Source organism: Stylophora pistillata, chromosome 1, assembly GCF_964205215.1.
Source record: "Stylophora pistillata chromosome 1, jaStyPist1.2, whole genome shotgun sequence".
Classification (NCBI taxonomy): Eukaryota; Metazoa; Cnidaria; class Anthozoa; order Scleractinia; family Pocilloporidae; genus Stylophora; species Stylophora pistillata.
In genome coordinates this window covers 33,528,755-33,545,786 of record NC_142519.1, presented here as the reverse complement: position 1 = coordinate 33,545,786, position 17,032 = coordinate 33,528,755, and the positions used below count along the sequence as shown (strand labels likewise).

The 17,032-nt window shown below is 34.7% G+C and overlaps 2 protein-coding genes across 5 annotated transcripts in view; one reads left to right on the top strand and one right to left on the bottom strand.

Moving 5' to 3' along the window:
- The window catches only part of LOC111323722 (uncharacterized), a 59,228-nt gene extending 50,722 nt beyond the window's left edge, over window positions 1-8,506 (bottom strand). For 2 of the 4 annotated variants that reach the window (XM_088752804.1, XM_088752809.1), the window contains exons 1-8: window positions 7,452-8,506; window positions 6,155-6,352; window positions 4,280-4,399; window positions 3,002-3,139; window positions 2,413-2,475; window positions 1,849-1,923; window positions 1,305-1,364; window positions 1,106-1,198 (exon numbers count right to left, since the gene is read on the bottom strand). In XM_088752804.1, coding sequence (XP_088608930.1) covers window positions 1,106-1,198; window positions 1,305-1,364; window positions 1,849-1,923; window positions 2,413-2,475; window positions 3,002-3,139; window positions 4,280-4,399; window positions 6,155-6,352; window positions 7,452-8,162 — 1,458 coding nt within the window. In that variant the 5' untranslated portion in view covers window positions 8,163-8,506. The remainder of the gene's footprint in view (window positions 1-1,105; window positions 1,199-1,304; window positions 1,365-1,848; window positions 1,924-2,412; window positions 2,476-3,001; window positions 3,140-4,279; window positions 4,400-6,154; window positions 6,353-7,451) is intronic. The other 2 variants (XM_088752817.1, XM_088752811.1) reach the window with 1 other exon arrangement.
- Window positions 8,507-9,250: 744 nt separating this feature from the next.
- On the top strand, window positions 9,251-16,717 carry LOC111323741 (BCL2/adenovirus E1B 19 kDa protein-interacting protein 3). The gene is made up of 7 exons (XM_022927172.2): window positions 9,251-9,426; window positions 9,536-9,671; window positions 9,815-9,875; window positions 10,914-10,993; window positions 12,093-12,176; window positions 14,014-14,091; window positions 14,244-16,717. The coding sequence occupies exons 1-7, from the start codon at window positions 9,375-9,377 to the stop codon at window positions 14,284-14,286; spliced, it is 534 nt and encodes a 177-aa protein (XP_022782907.1). The 5' UTR covers window positions 9,251-9,374; the 3' UTR covers window positions 14,287-16,717.
- Window positions 16,718-17,032: the final 315 nt, after the last annotated feature.

Below are 17,032 nucleotides of genomic sequence, written 5' to 3'. Positions count from 1 at the left end.
TGTGCAATTTTTTAGAGAGAGTTGAAAAGTTTTTAGTTTATCGAGAAGCAGTTTTGTTGAATGGTCGTTGTCATTTACCGTGAGTCTACAGTTTACCATGTTGGAATTAAAGTGCTTGTTTGGATTTCCCGTTTCACTTCCAAACACTTCCGGCAAATTTGTGAATCCCTTTAAATTAATTACATTATTGGTCATGAGATAGCATGACATGCACAGCGTCTGGTAAGTTGTAGCTGTCGAAAATCTCCAACAAAGAAAGGGATTCAAGGTCATTCAGGTCAATTGTGACAAATGTCGTCAAAGACCATATCAATCGGTCTCAGTATTTTCCATTGTGGCCACGAAAAATCCGTTCATGGAAGACCTTCTTAGGAGCTCGCTTCTTATGACTGCATCTCCCAAATTACTGAAGATTTTGCCTCATGGTGCAAACTTGTTTCAAAGGAATGCTGCTTCAGTGAGCGACGATCAAACTGTGATAACCGAGTTAGGGAAACTTAATTTAGTAAGAAAACTGACCAGTAGTAGCTTTCATCAGGAACTAATGATCCCCAGCCAAAACAAAAGGCCAGCCGAAATGAACAAGAATTTTAACTTTTAGCTCTGTTTGAAAGTTAAACCCAGGTTTCTGATCCTCTTGATTAACCTGAAGATGAGAGCAACACAATGGAGGGCGGGAGTTGGGAGGCAAGGGGGCACACAAGTATGGGAGGCGGGAGAGCGTGGCACAGGAAGCAGGAGACTCCGGCCCCCCTGTCCCCCCCTCCACGAGGAAATAGGTGTAAAAAATAACAATTATCAGATATAAATTAAAGTACAAATGCTTTACCTTGGTCTGCTATCAATACATTAAAACATTTGAATTCTGTCCATCAGATATTTCACGTAAATCAGCTAATGTCATAGTGTCATTTAACATCGTATTGCTCAGCAGGAAAGACCATATTTACTTCTCTTCACTTCATTTGTTGACAATGAATACGATAACTATTATAATAAATAATTGTAGGTATACTAATTATGGATAACCCCTTACAGAAAATAACAAATACAGGGAGACATTTAATTCAGAAAAAAACAAATTTTTGTACAACACTACACTAACCATTTCTGAAGCTTCACTTAAGTCAGAGTTAACTGATAAGGCATCATCATCAATTACTGGAAAAAGATCTGTGGGTTGCAATGAGTGGCTAACCTGAAAAGAATGCACTCATTAACTGCGATGGTCACTATACCTGAAGTCTTATGAAACCTGACCACTTGACATGTACAATCTGTTTGATTTCTGATGATTGACTTACTGGTTGCTGCTTGCTTTTTTTCTTTCTGCCTCTTAAGAGCTCAATTCTTCTGTCTTTCTCCTTAATAAAACAAACAATTATTGAATTCTATCGCAAAACATAAAGAAATATTGATGGTCTATACCCTGCAAGCAGTCAATTTGAGTTGGGTAGTAATTTTGAAATCAGCACATGGACAATCCCAGGCAATATGGCCTCCCCATGAGACAATAAAAAATTAGTAAAGGGCTCTATTAGATACATACTGCAACTTCGACTTAAATTGTATAATCGACTTTCAGGTATACTGACTTTCATCCATACTTGGGGAGTATCAAATAAGGTATATATTACTCAGTTTTAGCTTGAGCATAATCAGTTGGTGGGTTTAGACCAACCTAGTTCAAAAAAATATTTGGAAAATTATAAGAAAAATGTTGCATTATTAACAGTAATTAACATTGTTGATATCTTTTGGCAAAAAATAATAATACTTCAGCAGCAAAAATTATCATAATTATCATGCTTTCACCAATGCAATACAAAATATCTTTCCTTAACTGACCATTATGCTTTGCTTCAGATCTGCAATAGTCCTGGTCTGCTCTCTTACTTGGGCCTTTAACTCACCAAGTTCATCCTTTTGAAGGAAATACCAATTTATCGTAATAATTCAATCATACATACCTTTATCTGTGCAAATCATTATTATCCATGATAATCATTGTAAAAATCAAGTTTAGGACTAGATCTTTTTTTGTTCTGAACAGAACTATTTGTTAAGTGAGATGCATATGGCCTGCTTACTCTTGTCAAGTCAGAAATACAAGTAATTATTATCAATTCTGTTAGCACTTGATGATGCAAAAACTGATTAGAATTTGTTTTAAATGCTCTGAAAATGTCCCATTTAATATCTCAGAGGACTTGTAACATGATCTTTTAACAATTTCTTTTTTGTCATAGTATCATACATTTGTCTCATGAACAGATGCCAAGTCCACATCACAAAATTTAAATATTTAATACATATCTCACTGCTGTAACAATTAATTTTTCTACTTAGTGGACAACATAGTACTACTGCAGTATGCACGTATAATGTATGTATGTTAAAAGCCTCATATACCTCGTTATTTGCAGGTCCCCTTTGTTTTACGCTATTTTCCTTCCTCCTAGTTAAAGTCTTTTTCTGTGGCATGATAAAAAACAATTTATTAAAGAATCAGGCAACATATGTTCATGGCATGTTTAAATATTTTCTTGACCAGTAATATAAAATGAATGGCTAAAAAAAAAATAACATGTCGCTATACATATTATTCAAGAGTAATGACCCACTCAAATTTAGATACATACCTCTCTACTCAACACATCAGTGCAGCATAATTGAATTTCACTCTAAATATCTCATTATCTTGCAATTCTCCTTACTCTCCTTACTCCTTATTCTGCCATACAATTCTTATGATCTTAGTTCAGAAAAATTACTATTGAATCAGCTAATAATTCTATAATTGATAAATATTGTTAAATTGATATTGTTAAATCCATTAATTTTGTTCTCATCCCTTGTCTGCTTGATTTTTTATTTGACATTGCAAGGAGAAATTCTGTCTTGATCACTCAAGACAGTTTAGGGGTTAAATTTGCTAAACTTGAAGAATATGAAAGATAGATTGTATGTGTTTCACTTTTGATATCAATAGTTAACTTACCAAAGAGTTAACTTCATCAAGTAACAATTTGTTTCGACTTTCAAGCCTTTTGTTTGTTTGGGCTAAATCGGTATTCTTTCTTTCAAGCTTTCTGTTTTTTTCTCTGTTGTCCTTTTCAAGTTTCTCCAACTCAGCCAGCTAACAAAATACAGATAAGCAGTATTAACTTTAAATTTAAAAGACTACTCTGTACCTACACTGAGAAAATATTTGTTTGTAAATCTTGATTATATAGAGAAGTGCATGATATTGAGAACCTTACAGTGCTGTGCAGTTCTTTTACTGGGATCACTAAACCAAAATTAACTGATTGTGTTATCACAAACAAATAATTAATGACTCCTAGTAAATTTAATGGAACCAGTTTTTGCTTAGTGAGACCAAATTAACCAAAGATGACAAAAGGTATGCGGATGGAATTGGTCAGTTCTAGGTGACCATGTTAATGGTACTGGCATTGTAATTCCCTGATGAATATCAGCTGGGTGTACCTGGCTCCTTTCGAAACAATTGAGTACAAGTTTGATCAAGCCTTTCTTTCAGACAAGTCATAAATAAATACTAATTAAAATTAAAAGAATGGAAGGAAAATTGCTTGATGTCAAAATGTGAATCGATTGTCATTTGCAGACAGTATCTAGTAATCTTTGCCCCAAATTAGGCACTCTGAATAACTTGAGCCAAAATTTTTTGTGAGGTTCATTGACTACTTCAGGAAGTTTCTTGAGTTTGTACTATGTCTACATGCATTCCACAAAAAGACAAACAGGTAACATCAATTGAATGTCAGTAAAACCCGATTACCTGTACATTTCTGAAGTATTTCTGGAGCCAATCATAATGATTAATTCAACAATTTCAGTAAACCAACCAGCAACTATGATCCATTTTACCTGCCAGGGTAAAATTTCTAGTAACCCCAGCAAACATGCAACAGTTCATGTCAACCCCTGGGTACTAAATAGTTGCATTGAGTCAGTCATGTAATGATAGAAAGTCAATTTTTGTCTTACTCTTCACCAAACCTTATAATTTTTGCATCGTTTCTTCAACATTTGCATAATGTGACTAGTTAACAAATTTATGACTGTGTACCCACTGATCTGAGATAATTTCTCTAGATTTATAAATACACAATCATGACTGTACTATTTAGGTGGCATAGTAAACCATTTCTCAAGAAAAGAAAAGTTCAGAATTTAAAAAGAAGAACTGATGTTGACAGAAGCAGGTTGTTCACACATGACAAGTCATGTTTTGACTGGTGTTAAAACTTACCAGTTCAGCATTTCTAGTTGCCAGTTGTTGATTTTTCTCATCCAGCTTGCGAACCAAAGAACTAAGTTCTACATTCTTTCTCTGCAGCATTCTCAATTCTTGACTATTCCCTTTTGAATCCTGTAAATAGAAGTATAATTTGTGTACTGTGAGCATGTGAATTAACATAAACACTTCAATTTGTGAGTCAGTTGAAAGACTTCAGCTAAAGCAAAATGGTGTAAGTTATGATTCAAATAATCTTGGATATTCTGTACCATTTTTCAAGATTTCTGTTAACACAATTGTATCGTGTGATATCAACCTTAGTCATTCCTTATGGCTCCAGGCAAACGCTTTTGTTTGCATACATTAAACTAAATTGATGATGACATTTTGTGGTTTCTTTTCTTGAACAAACAATTCTCTAATATTCATATTTTATCGATACATAAATTTCAATATTGACACCACCTAGACTGCAGGCAAACCTCCCTCAACTTCACTTTTAGATGAAATTCATGCAAAGCAGTCACAGATCCCAGGTCAGGTAAAAAAACTGAAGTCAGAAGCGAAATTTTTTATTTTGAAAATTTTAAGACAAAATATAGCTAGTTAGAAATTCACTGACAAAGGCAGAAAATTAATGAAGCTTGCCCAGTAATTTTTAAGTATGTAGGAGAAAAGGTTAACTACAAACAACTAACTTGCAGCCAAACATTTTTACCATATAAAATTTTGATACAATAATTATTGCATTTTAAGAATGCTTACTTTGTGTCTGTAATAAACACTCAAACCACTGGTTACATCATTTTCCATTTTTAGACTTATCGCTCACCTATAGACATGATAACTATTGTTTAATTGATTGTTTTTAATCCCACTCACATAAATCTGCATGCAAGTTATATAAACATCAATTGATCAATCTTAGTAGAGCCATCATAATTTATCCTTCATATCAAAGTGTAAACTATGAAAGAGTTCACAAGCATATCTACTTTCCACATATGGCAACTCCCACCAACAAGGTCCATAAAAAAACAGGTTGACAATACTGGAAAGCTCACTGAATTCCAGATGGAAGTTTTGTCACACTCAGATCCTCCACATACACTGTCTTTGAGGAACCACAAAACTACCTGCTGTGCAGATTGTTAATACATACATACATACATACATACATACATACATACATACATACATACATACATACATACATACATACATACATACATAAGCTTTATTTAAACATGGTATCAATTCCCTATAAAATAATTATGCTCTTTCATCAAGCTGTGTGCAACTTAAATATACAAATAATCATTCATAAGCAATCTAGAACAAGCACTATTTCTACTAATTAGTACAACTTATATTAACATATGCTAATACTAATATTCCAATACTATATTCCAACTGCAACGCTAAATCTAAAAACTAATACTACAACTTGTCATACAATAAGAGCTATTAAATACTAAAATAAAAAGATCGTTAAAATTATAACAAAAAGCAATTACTATGTCAGCAGGGATTCTTTGAAGGCAGTAACAGTGGTTTGAGTTTTGCTAGTAGTTGAGAGGCTATTCCATAGTATAGCACCTCGATAGTGCAGGCTATGTTTTCCGGCTTCAAAGAGTGGTCTGGGAGTAAAGAGATTATGAGCCAAGTCCCTCAAATTATAGGTATGGACTTGCGATGTTGTTTGAAAAAGATTATGAAGGTTAATCAAGATACAGGGATCAAAATGTTCCAAGTATAACTGTTAAATCCATTTTCAGGGAAATTTAAAGACTTCCACCACTAAAATTAGTTAATGGGTTTGGGGAAAATAAACAAATGGACATGAAAAACATAAAAGGAAAAGATAGAGAAACAAGAGATACATACAGGAATTCCTGGCAGGGTTGTCTGCTCACTTTTCCCACTGGACATCATTCTGTCCCAAGTATCAAATGTTGTGGATTTTTTTAACATGTCATGTAAGTTGTCCTTTTCCAGTCTGAGTCTCATGGAATGCCCAGCTTCTAAACCCAGCTTCTTTTCAAGTTGTTCAATTATGTTAAGCAACTGACGAATTTCAGCCATCTGCAAGATTGAGTTATTATCTGATATCAAAAAAATTGTGCCATTAACTTCTGAGATCTTTGGTTGTCCAAGTTCTGATGCATCTAAAGAATGTCTTATATATCCCAAGTGCAGTATCAGTCCATTACAGCTAACCTTTCCTTATAACAACTTTACATGGATGTGTTTTTTATAGCATAACAAGGGTTAGAAGCAAACCCATTTCACTAGTTATTCATAGCATTTGGACTAATTAATAACATTAAATGTGAATTACATTGGAATATATTGGAATACATTGAAAAATGTATGACCCCGTAAAATGTCCTGAGCTCATTTTTTAAATGTGAATTTTCACCAAAAGTGCTTAGAAACGGGAAACTCCCATTTTCTTTTTGGTAAAAGGCTGATAGTTTCTTTTTGGTAGTTTGGTGTTTTTATTGGACAGGTATATATACAGGTGACACAAAAACTAAATGCTTACTTGCTACTGATATAATAATCAAAAGACTTACTTCTTTATTTACAAGAAAAAAAAGAAAACTAAACAAAACAAGAGAATAACATCCTTGAAATATACATGTAACGCGATATATCTGATTTGAAATCGAACACTCCTCTGCTCATGTTTGATATGGTAATAAAATAACAGAAATTCGTGTCATGAAAGGAAATTATTTTTAGAGGAAAAATATCAGAAAAATCTCAAACCCTTTGAAAAATTGAAGATAGTGATTAATTCCTCATGAGGTGTGTTTGAATCAAAGATCAAAGAAATTTACACGACATTACCTTAGGCGATAAAACAGGATTGAAACACTTTATACTCGCAATATACAATATACAGGTAATAAACGATCACATCCTCAGATAAACTCCAGGCTGGATAAACTCAGCTTTGATTAGCTACGAGACTAAAGCTTCAGAATAATTCATTATCTTCAAGTGTAAACAAACGAATCAGACGAAATATTATCCCTTTAGAGTGTACAAAACGGTTACATGCCGAATTCGAATATCGGCATCATGCTGTCAAACAAACGATTAAAGCCCAGAAATCTCACAATATCAGTTCAAGTGAGGCAATTATAAATAAAATTAAAGTTAATCAATAAATTACCTGCTGCCTGCTCTCTTGCCATGAATTTCTCTTAAATCTATCCAGTTCTGCTTCATGTTCGTGGTGTATTCTTCGAATATCTTCTATTTTTCTTTTATCAGCATCCTGGACAAGCTTAAGTGTTTCATCCAACTCACGTTTCTGTCGATGAAGATCTGCAATTTCCTGCTCCATTCTACCGCGTTCCTTTTCAAATTCTCGTTTGCTGTCTTCCCGCGTTTCGCCACGAAGTTCATTACGAATCTTCAATTTAAGTTCGTCTTTTTCCTTTCCCCAAGCTTGTTGAGCAGTTCTTAAAAGCTCGTCCTTTTGTCTTATTATCTGCGTTATTTCCTTTTCTTTTTCCTTACGAATCTGTTCTTTTAAAGCCGTGAGCTCATTTATTTTTTCTTTGTGAAGTTTCGACTTTAATTCGGTTTGCATGGCGATCGCTTTTCGCTGTTCTTCGTCTCGCACTTGTTTGACAACCAATGCCTTGTCTCTCCTCAGATTTTTTGTAAGCGTTCTCTCTTGTTCCAATTCCTTGTTAAGTTGAACAATTCTTCGTCGCATATCATCCATGCCTGACTTTGAAGATGAATTTAGAGCAGCGAAACTGTGCTCATTTGTCGTGGCTTGTGGTGTATGTAGTGGCTGTGAACCTGGTCGCCTCAGATCAGTCACTTTCTCACCTTCAGGTTCTAGATCCTTCCACGATTGACTTTTACTCATTTTAAGTTTGCAGAATTGCTTTCTCCTGGTAATCTGGAGTTACCGTATCGGTCTCTTCGCTCACCATGACTGAATTTTATTGAGCATCACACATCCTTGTGGACTGAGTCCACCTCTTCGTTCTTTGTCCGTGCATGACAACCAGATATAGTTTCCCGCTCAAAACTTCTACCCAAATCGCGGAAACTTCTACCCAAATCTGCCTAAGTGTCGATCAGGGCGCAAATTTTCACGGTATTATTGAAAATTTCAAATTGTTCTTAGATTGATGTAATAATAATGGTTAGAGTCACTACTACTTCTATGGATAGTAGAAGCTTTCGTGACGCTTGATGGAGCCGTTTGATTATGGGGGCTCGAGGGGGGTGGCACTACAAGGGAATTCCAAACTCTCTCATCCCTCCAGTGGAAATCACGTCAATTTATCATCCCACCATCCCACCTCCCACATGTTAGAAGTTTCTTCATTTTCCAACCTCGACTACTCTTCGTCAATTCTGGCTTATTCCATTGAAAAGGGTTTTTGAATAACAACGGAGTTTTGCGGAACTTCTTAAGAATACATTGTTGTTATACCGAAAAAAAGGAAATGAGGGGCCCCCTGCGCGAAAAAATTCCACTTCCGTTGCTGTCCATTGCTTTTGCCCATTGCAGAAACGTGAGAGGACTGGGACGAGTTTCTAAAACATTGAAAATTTAAACATTTCAACTGAAATGTTACTGAATGAAAAGCTACCCAGTCAAGTTTGAAAGTTTTCAGCGGAAAAGTGCCCAAATCGGAGCCTTGCAAAAGTTGCAAAAATTCCATACAAACCCTTAAAATTTTTTGGCCTGCCTACCCAATCCATACAAACTCTCTACTTTAGGTGATAATTTTCCATTTTCCTCCGCTAAATACTTCTATTCTTGCTTAAGACTCTCAAATTTAGTTGATCTTTCTTAGTTTTTCAAACAAACAGAAAACAACTACACTCTTTCCCAGTCCTCTCATGTTTCTCCAATTAAATAGACTATTTCGTCCGGCTGTAGTCATGTGACAATCAATTGACCTTTTCATTGGCTAATCAAAGAGAATGTAAATATAGCCTAAAAAGTTTCAGTTTAGCGATCAAAACAAAGGCAGAGTTTCGCTTGGGCTAAGGAAGATTATTGTGGCTTTTTTGGTCGTAGTTTGTAGTCGCATTTACGGTTTTATTTTATAGGTCAATAACTATGGCAAATACTGTAAATGGTGGTAGTCAAAGCTCCACTGAGTCTTTGAATGGTGAGAATTCTCAACGTGTGATGCGCGCTGACGAACACAATTTGTCACTGCGTCAGAATATCGACATCATATGTCGGCGTCTCTAATCTTGACTGTCTTGATTTTAAAGGCTCTTGGGTGAAGCTCGATGGCTCATTTAGAAATGGCAATGGAGCTCAGCATTCTCCAGTTATCTCGGAAGATGGGACAATGGAAGATCTTCTTGCCGAAGCGGTACAAGAACAGTTGTCTAAACAAGGCTCGAGGTGGGATTTGAATGTTTTACTCTAGATGAAGAGATGGGCATCGTCCCACTGACACTCAGTTCATTTTACGCAAAGGCTAATGCTTTGAGTGTTTGTCTCAGGCATCGCTATGATAACTCTCCCTTTTTATTAATTGTGTTTAGTGGCGAAAAAAGCCCGTCTGGTTCACCAAGGGAGCAATGTCCACCAGGCAACTTACGAACGGTGCGTGTAGTTATTGTCGTCTCATTCATGTTTGCCCGATAGTACTAATCTTCAATTCATTCACATATTGTTTTTGGGCTTGCGATCAATTTTACAAAACACGGGTTTTATTCTAGAGAAAGATTAACTAAGTGCATTTAAGATGTTTAGAGAGGTATTATTCAAAGAAGTGAATTTGTGGTGTCAATCGCAATATTCGTTGTAGACTTCGACAATGGGATCATGATATAGATACATAAGAGAGTTCTAAAACATTCTTCACATTCATGTTACATTAACAGGCACATATTTGTTTTAAAAAAGCGATCTCAATCATTCTTTAGATTCATTTAAGTAAAACTACCATTGCTATTGTTCGGGGGCAAGGACGAATTAAGATATAATTTTGTTACAGCATTGTAAGCCATTTTTGACAATACCGGGTTGCGCTGGATTTTCCGCATTGTTATGAAATACAAGCTTCGTTCAGAAACTTCTGTTACTTAGCCATATAGCAAGTAAGCCCACATAGAGTAAGAATGTGCGAACCAGAGAGGTTTTAGATATTAATTTTTTTTTTTTATGCTGAGCCAGTCACTTTAATTTGAAAGCCTCCCTATATGGAAGATTGTATATATCCTTGAACTGATGTTATACTAACTGTTAGTTTAACTGAGCCAGTTAACAAATCGACGGTGGCCTAGTGTGGTATGTTCACTTATTGACAACAATGTTCTTTGTCACAGTGGTCAAAATGTTGTGGACTCACTAGGCACAGACGAGAGAGTTTGCAATACATTTTGACCTCTCTTATGATGGATGTTGTTGTCAATAAGAAGAGTACAGACCATGCCAGACTACTGTTGATTTCTTTTGTACCATATTATTGACATCAATTAAAACGGTTCTTTCAGTACATGACCATTGTGTGATGCTTTGATGTGAGCAGGGTTTCTGTATTCTAATTGACAATGGCAAATTGGATAATCAGACTGCAATATTACTGCCAATTGTGGTTGAATATTATAAATATATCATCATGATGGTAATTTATCATAGGGTGATCCAATCCTTCCACAAGAGCAAAACACTGATTGGATTTGGGAGTGGTCAAGCAGAATTGAAGTTCAACCACAAAAGTAAGTGTCAGTCGTTAAGATCAGAGATTGAATTCACAATCTGTATGAGGAGTTCTAATTGGTTCTTTGGAGACTGTGTGAACCCACAAGAAAAAATCTTAAGAAGAACTGGTTCATACTTTGTGTGCTTTAGTTCGCATATTTTGTGTGCTTTAGTATTCGCATATTTCTCCTTCACTTTGTCAACTTCACTGGTTACCAGTACAACATTGTGTTCATTTTAAGATCATAATTTTAACATTTAAAGCTATTCATGGATGGGTGCCTAGGTATATCATTGAACTAATTAACATCAAACCTAGGTCTGTATATAATCTTAGATCAAATCAAAGTTTATTACTTGACCCTCCTACGGGGAAAATGCTTGCCACATTGGGGGACAGATCATTCTCTGCTGCTGCCCCGTACTTATGGAATGCTCTGCCAGCTGAATTACGTGATATTCAATCATTTTCCGTTTTTAAATGTAAGCTGAAAACTTATTTATTTCGTGCAGCTTTCTCAAAGTACCCTGTCTGACAATTACTTTTATTAGTATTACTAATTAAGTTCCTTATTAAGATCCTTATTCCTAATTAAGATCCCTATTATGGATATTCCATATTATTCTTATTTTTAATATACATTGTTAATATTAATGTACATGTAATTAGTTTTATAAATTTGAATTTACTGTAGTATTCTAAGTTGTTAAGCGCTGTTGATCATTGAATGAAAATAACGCTCTAGAAGTTATTAAATTAAATTAAATTTAGTTGAGGTATGAATGATTGAAGGAAGTTTGGAGAGTGTGAGAGAAGGGCAAGAGTTGTTTGATATGCAGGTAAGCACAATTCTTGCTTGCTTCTTGAGTGCTATCCAAACTTCCTAAGTGCAACCATATCACCATATATCCACAGCTAAAAGCATGAACCATTTCTATTTTGACACCCATTGAGTTCTTTGAACAAGTGCATGCAGAGCTAATGACCAAATATTTCAAGAACAAGTGGTACCCAAAGTAATAAGTTTCCTTGCTACAGAGGATTCAGTTATAACTTTCCCTGTGGATCTTCTTTGTCCCTGCATAATTATTTTGGTTTGTTTGATTGAAAATTAGGGAATGGAAGATGCAACATCCAAGAAGAAAATCTAAGCCACGAGGTGCAAAATTGAGTATCAGAGGTACTAAAGTCATGAGAAGGTAACATACCATTTGGCTTTTAATCCAGGAGAGATGGTTAAGTCAATTAAGTGGCTCATCACCCTCTGTTTTTCAACCAAATTGCTATGTTAGTCTAGTATTGGTATTTTATATGGGAAGAAAACTCAGGAAAACAGGGTAAAAAAATTCCCTTTTGGCCTCTTGACCATGCCTTAGTTAATTTCACCCAACTAAAACTGACCTAACTATGGCACCCAAAATTTGGTGAGAGTTGTATGCTTGTCCATGATGTTAGCTTAATAAAAGATATTCTATCTACAAGGCTAAAAGATTAGGAAAAAAATTACTAAAAATGTTTAAACCAAACGTTTTCGGCTGTGTACCATCATCAGGGTAATGATGATGATGGTAAACAGCCGAAAATGTTTGGTTTAAACATTTTTAATAATTTTATTTCCTAATCTTTTAGCCTTGTATATAGAATATAGTTGTATGCTTGTAATTCTAGATGAAGTCTAAAAGATTTTTACCTTTGTTACATGTAAACTGCTACAGAAAAAAGGTTTTGTTTATTAATCCAGGGGAACTATATAACCGTTCAAGTGTTTTCATTTGTTTGAAGATGTTGTTACTCCTTATGCAATATCAGATCTTATTAAATGTGCATTTCGAGACAAAGGACAACACTTCACTATCTTAATTTTACCTTACAATCTACTGGAGAATCGACCAAAAACATTTTTTTCCACTTGCAGATTTGATGACTTATACGCTAAGTAGTGTGTAAAGTACTGCTCGCGCATAATTATGTTAACCAAAAAATGCACATAGAATGTGCCAAAAATCGCATGCAAGAGCAAAAAAAATCTCTGCCTCAAAGTTTTGCTCATATGCATATAAGCTTGACAAATCTGCCTCGTTAGTTTGTGCAAGCTAGGCCTTTTGTTTTTCTATTGTTGACAGTTTATTGTTTTGAAGAATAGGCCTCAATATCTAAGCAATAAAATACTTCGCGGCACCAACGACAAGCAAAATTGTTCATTTCAATCACTGTTTGAATCAACCTTCCTGATGTACACCACATATTCATGCACCACTGTAATCGAAATATATAAATGATTCGTCACGTTCCAGTGGAATTCTTTTATCAAAATAGCTGTTTCTTACTGAGTAAAAAAATATTCATCACAACAGCATTGAAATGTGTTAATACAAATTTATTCTCAGTGTATTGTATTTCGACAGAACCAGGGGAAGTGCCCATTTGTACCAGCTGTTGCATTTTGAATATGAAACCATGTGTAAAAGCTTATTTCATAGTTCTTGGAAACTTTTCCATTCGTCTTGCCTTTATTAAATAACAGAGAAGTTCTACCAGTACTCACTTATTTTAATTGTGTTGCATTACCTGTCACAACTACGTCTTGTTTTGAGAGTTCTTGACATTATTGACAGACGCTTGCATACTTTGCAAGAAGCAATGTGACATATGTTTGTGTAACATTATGGCTTTTTTCATGATGCTAATTTTTCGTTGTTGCCACATTGTTTTTTCAAATCAAAAGTTATTTGTTTTACACAACAATGAAACACAAAGGAAACTCATAGCACTGAATAGCAAAGACAAAATGTTGCACATGTTTTTGTCCCTGTGCACATAAAAATCATATATGCGCATCTGACTACCCTGCATCTGAGTATAATTATGAAATGTATCTGCTAAGCTTATGTGCAAGTGGTACTTTATGGATGTTAATCCAAAGTTTTCTTTTTAAAACTGTTAAATGGCATTTCTTAACAGACTCTGCTTGGTATAGTGGATGACAAATCAATATGAAATTTTAAATAATTGATTAATCATGTCTTCTTTCCACAGTGCGGAATTGATGAACATTAATTTCTATGTTGTTGTTCCTGCTGTTTTATTATCTCATCTGATTGCATTTGGAATCGGGTAAGGTTCTGTTAAAAGTATCAAGGGTAGAACAACAAACTTTCAGATTTTGACAAGTGGCTAACAAGAGTACAACTACGGAAAAATGAACACATGCAAGCAAAGTTCTCACCTTATGAACTAAGGTTTATTTTGCATGTTTTATTTTTCAGAGTTTATGTGGGACGGCGTATGGTTCAAGTGGATGCATTATGATGAAGTTTCATACCATTACTGTCAGAATGCAACATGGTTGGGATCTCAAGCTTGCAACACTGTGGCATTAACTTAATTCAAACTTTTTATTCATAGCTAATTGTAGTATGCTTCTTAAATGCAATTTGGCACCTCTTTCATTTGAACCTGCAGTGTCCTCCAGCCCTCTATGTAAGCCATGATTATTTGATGGAAATAGAAGAAACACATGTGGACAGCTGAAAATTTTCACTTTGTTTTCTCCTTTTTAATGGTCATCAATCTCAAATTCATGCATAACTTAAAGATTTATGTTTTTTTTTTCATCAACTGATTATAAATTTCAAACCACTGGTATTCTGACAATTTTTTAATTTCCTTTGGTTCTGATTGGTCACACATCAAGGTAATTGAGAGTGTAAGCTTGTAGATTATAGGTACCAAATAACTTGTAGATTACTAACACAGACATGTCTTTCAGATGTAAGTATGATACTTGTGCCACACATTGCCAACCAATACTTGTCAATGAGCAATTCATCTACTGATTTTAATGATCCAGTTACCAAATTTTTTGATTAAAAGGGATTGACCAATTTCTTGTGATTGGCTAGTGAGAGTGAAAAGTTCTCAATGCAATTATGTTGATCAGTGAAACTTGGTTGGGATTATAACCCCATGATGGTTTGTTTAACTGTGTGTCAAGTTCAGGGCTTGGTAGGGGACTGCTTCAGTTATAGTTCAATAAGACTTGTCTCTGCTCATGAAAGCATACCACTGGAGAAATGTTGAGCACTGGTGGTAGTTATATTGTAGACAAACATGAATGGGTCCACATGCAATTACAATATTTTTAATTACACATGATTATTAATTTGTATTGGGCATCTTTCAATGCAGAGTTGTTTTAGTTAGTAAATGGGTTATAATTTACTTGTTACGGCTAAATTTATTTAATAAAACTTGCACCCAGTAGCAATTTAAACTTATTTTGCAGGCTCTAATAATCTTTTAAAATAATATTCTTATTAGTCATGACTTTTAATAACAGAATTGTAAGTTATTTTAATTAGTAAAAGTCATTTTTGTCGCCTCATTCGATTATTTATCCTCCTCAAAAGCATGGAAATTCTGAACTATGACTACAGCTTTAACAAGGCTTCTTGCTGTATCAGCATGTAATATACTAAGGGTGATGACATGTAATTTAACAGTTATGTACCAACAATTTGAGAGGGTGCTTTCATTTCGTCTCTTCTCTTCTGAGGCTTTTTAACAATTATTCCACGAGTGTGTGTTGGATATGAGATGATAGATAGCCAACGAGGCACGTAGCACTGAGTTGGCTATAATCATCCCATATCCAACAAGCACGAGTGGAATAACTATTTTATTAAAAACATTAAATTAAATTTTATTAAATTTTTAGCTCCCTTTTAATTTTAAGCTGACATGTACACTTACCATATATGTAGATTATGGTATGTTGGCTGATGTACCATAATGGCTAAGCCAATAAAGTCTTGAATTGCATTATCCAATGATGTAGTTTTTAATAATTTAGATGATTAAAAACTGGATTATTGGATAATGCAATTCAAGACTTTTTATTGGCTTAGCCATTATGGTATATGAGCCAATATACCATAATCTACAAATATGGTAAGCATACGCGTCAGCTTAAAATCAAAAGGGAGCTAAAAAATGCGGTTTCTTCTCACAAAATAATTTCTTGGGGGCGTTTTTAATAAAACAATTATTTCTCTCGCGCTTGTTGGATATGAGATAATTATAGCGAACTCGCGCTACCCGCCTCGTTGGCTATCTATCATCTCATATCCGACACACGCTCGTGGAATAATTGTTAATTAGTTAATGGGGATTACCCTTTCAAGGTATTTTAATTTTAACTGCAGTATTTAATCAGATGTACTGGACACGTTGGTAACAACAATCAAAGAATCTCTGGAAAGTCCTTTACAGTTAAAAGGATTTGTTATATCAATTTGAATCTGGCTCCATAGGTTTTGGAGGGAAAGTGATATGTTATTTCAATATAGAACACAGTATGCAGAATCTGTAAGACAGTTAAGTTACAAGGTAACACAGTTCCTTTTACTCAGACTTGGTTGTTCTTTGTATAGAGATCTTGAATTCTGTCTGTTGGAGTATACATTCTTGTAAGATAACAGCTTGTGTTCTTTCATCTTATAATTTAATTATTATACAAGTTAGTGTAACATATTGATAAGGAGAGTTAATACACATCAGTCAAACTGCACCTACATCAGAATTCAGAACCTCTTGTGAAGGAACACGTTTGTCTAGGTGCTGTTTAAGATTAACGTACTGTCAGTGATAATCTATTTCTTGTCCTCAAAGAATCATGTAAAATAGCACCAGGTATATTATGCAACTCTTAGTACACAATAAATACAGAGTGTTTCACTAACATGCTGTAATGTTTCTAGTAAGTTTTTTTTTTTTTGACTCAATAGAGATAAACTACTACAAGCAAGTTATTTGGTTCTTTATGAGCAAGGGAACTATTTAGCCTTTATAAGTGACAAGCTTCTGAAAATCAAATTCCAGCTTTTACCTGGTTTATTGAGCAGGGGCTAGGTTGGGGTCCTTTAAATTCTCTTTTTAGACTTGACTGTTAAGTAGATCATGTCTGATTTTATAAACATCATATTTTTCTTGCCCAAAAGAAAAATATGATGTTTATAAAAACATGCAGTGTCATATATAAACATGCAGTGGCTGC